Here is a 2,504-nt window from a genome sequence, read left to right on the forward strand (position 1 = left end):
AGTCAGTAGTTAATTGAGGAATCATAAAATATATTCATTTCAATTTTTGATGAAAAATTTTTGAAAACAAATTATCAGACACACTCTTAGACACTTTATAAAGAGTGCCGATTCGGAATTCTTAGAACATATTGAATTACTCTAATGTAGTAAATTATGGAGCTATATTTTTACGATTAAAATACTGTCATTCACAAGATAAATAGAAAATAATATTTAAAGATTTTGGGAGTAATATTCAGAGACGGTTAGTACCTATCAATCAACGAGGCAAACGGTTGCACAACTAGACTGGAGCCCATAATAATTAAAAGATCAGCACGTACAAAGTCATGCTCAATTAACGTATGAAATCTGTCCGGTAACATTTCTCCAAAAAATACAATGTCTGGCTTCACCACACCCTCTAAACACTCCTCACACTTCGGAATAGGCCCCTCTATGATTTTCTCTGTAATTACCAATAATTCAATTAGTATTGAAGTTATAACTGATCACTTATGATAATACGGAAGTTGTGGAATGGGCGAATATTTACACGAGTGTGAGTGATTGACAAATTAATGAGAATTCATGAATTACCTTTCATCCAAGGGAGATCATAAGGGCACCTGCACTTGAGGCATCTTCCAGTGTGGAATGTTCCATGAGCTTCAACCAATTTCTCCCCAGGAAGACCAGCAATTCTCTCCAATGTGTCCACATTTTGCGTATAATGTCTTAGCAATAATCCCTTTTCCCACAGCAATCTAACGAAATAATGACTGGGGGTGGGTTTGTAACCCTCAGGAAGCAATAATTTCGCTAGGGCGAAGAAAGGCTCAGGATTTTCAGCGAAATAGTCGATGTCAAAGATCGCCTGAGGATGTGGTAGATTGTACTTCTCTAAGTTGCTATAGACTCCACTCGTTGGAGAACGAAAATCTGGAATTCCTGCAGCTAAAATTAAAATTCATGGAGAAATTATTAGTGATATGAGGGAAGCTGAATTACTTGTTCTTTTGCAAGTTAAGGCAAACAGTCTTCAAGCCTTCCAACTTCAAGATTCAGTACATCATCACCTAGTACATCACAGACTTAAAGACATAGTATTCCCTTTATTTCGCTGCTTATTTGGAAGTAAAAACAGTCAACTCAATGGTACGTATTTGTCACAGTTTTTTTTTACAAAAACGTCACTTTTGTTTTTGGGGATTATTTCACCTGTTTTCAATGTTATGCAAATTAGAGGTAAAATCATTCATCTGAAGTGAAAGTGTAGGTGAAAATATATTGCCATCAATTTAATTGAATGACTGGATCTTTCATTTACGGTTAACAAATAAACTGTAGTTAAAGACTTGATATAATGTAAGCTAGGTTGTTAATGTCCAATGTTGCTTGCTCGAGAGTTCGTCTCCAAGTATCCCTGGTCACCAGTTCGTCCAGGGTGACAGGTCTACCCACAAGAGAAGGCCCTTTGTCTATGTTATTTATCCGAATGGTTATACATTACATGTAAATTTAAAAAGCAATTCTCTAAGTAAAAAAGACGAGTTTATTACGGGCAAACGGATCGCGTGCGATTTTTTTTACTGAGAAATCCTTCGATCCCACAATTTCTCAGAATTTCAAACGAATTTTTTTTATTTACTCGAATTCGTTTTTGCTTCTGAATGGAAGCCGTCTATTTAACTAATTTCTCGATTCTTCGATTTCAATTGTAAGTTATGTAGAATGTTACTAAACGTGCAAACAATGTTTTTAGATCATGTCTACGTGTATGTGCTGGAGAATTCAAAATTCCGAAGATTAATTTTGACAAAATTTTAACATAAATACGGTAAAATATATCACTAAAAATCTCAATTTTTACCTCATGATAGATATCATTAGCCGTTATTTTGATGCATCGTTTCAGCATGATCGGTAGAGTACTTCCTGAAATACAGCAACTTTAGTAAATTTCAATTTTCCTCGATACCTCAAAAATTATTGCAAGGATTTCAATTTTTTTTCAAAATATACTTGTATCAGTGGGTCCTATATATATCAATCAAAATATATCCATTTGTTCGCATAAAATTTCGTGATATCGCCGTTCTTACGTTTGATCATCATAAACTTTGTGAGCACAGTCAATTAACAAAAAATAAAGATAGCGAGCGAAAAATTTCGTAGACTTGTAGTTCTCATAATATAGAATGTTTGTATTCTGGATGAGATATCACATTTTTTGCTTGAATGTCTGAATATCTCATGAACCATTCAACAAATTAAATATTTTTTCAAATACTCATCTCAGCGGGCACCATATAAAGCTATAAAAATAGACTTTTTCTGTTTCTTGATTCAAAATGGAAGCATTGCAATCGTTCGATTTTTCGATTTCCTAATTTTTTTAATTATTATGGATAAATAGTGTAGGTACGTATGCTAATAAACAAAATGTATTGTCGAAAAAATAAATTAATGGAAAACTGACGTCTCTTTTGTCTTGAGAAATCTTGAAATATATAAATTTT

The 2,504-nt window shown here is 33.4% G+C and overlaps 1 protein-coding gene across 1 annotated transcript; it reads right to left on the minus strand.

Annotated features, from left to right (window-relative positions):
• Window positions 1-248: 248 nt before the first annotated feature.
• On the minus strand, window positions 249-949 carry Sirt2 (Sirtuin 2; the record flags this gene model as incomplete). The annotated part of the gene is made up of 2 exons (XM_011307920.1): window positions 249-451; window positions 583-949. Coding segments are annotated over 2 exons (570 nt in total), but the record flags the coding sequence as incomplete, so codon positions are not given.
• Between the last annotated feature and the right edge of the window lie 1,555 nt (window positions 950-2,504).

Source organism: Fopius arisanus, unplaced genomic scaffold (genome assembly GCF_000806365.1).
Source record: "Fopius arisanus strain USDA-PBARC FA_bdor unplaced genomic scaffold, ASM80636v1 scaffold00056, whole genome shotgun sequence".
In the NCBI taxonomy this organism is placed as follows: domain Eukaryota; kingdom Metazoa; phylum Arthropoda; class Insecta; order Hymenoptera; family Braconidae; genus Fopius; species Fopius arisanus.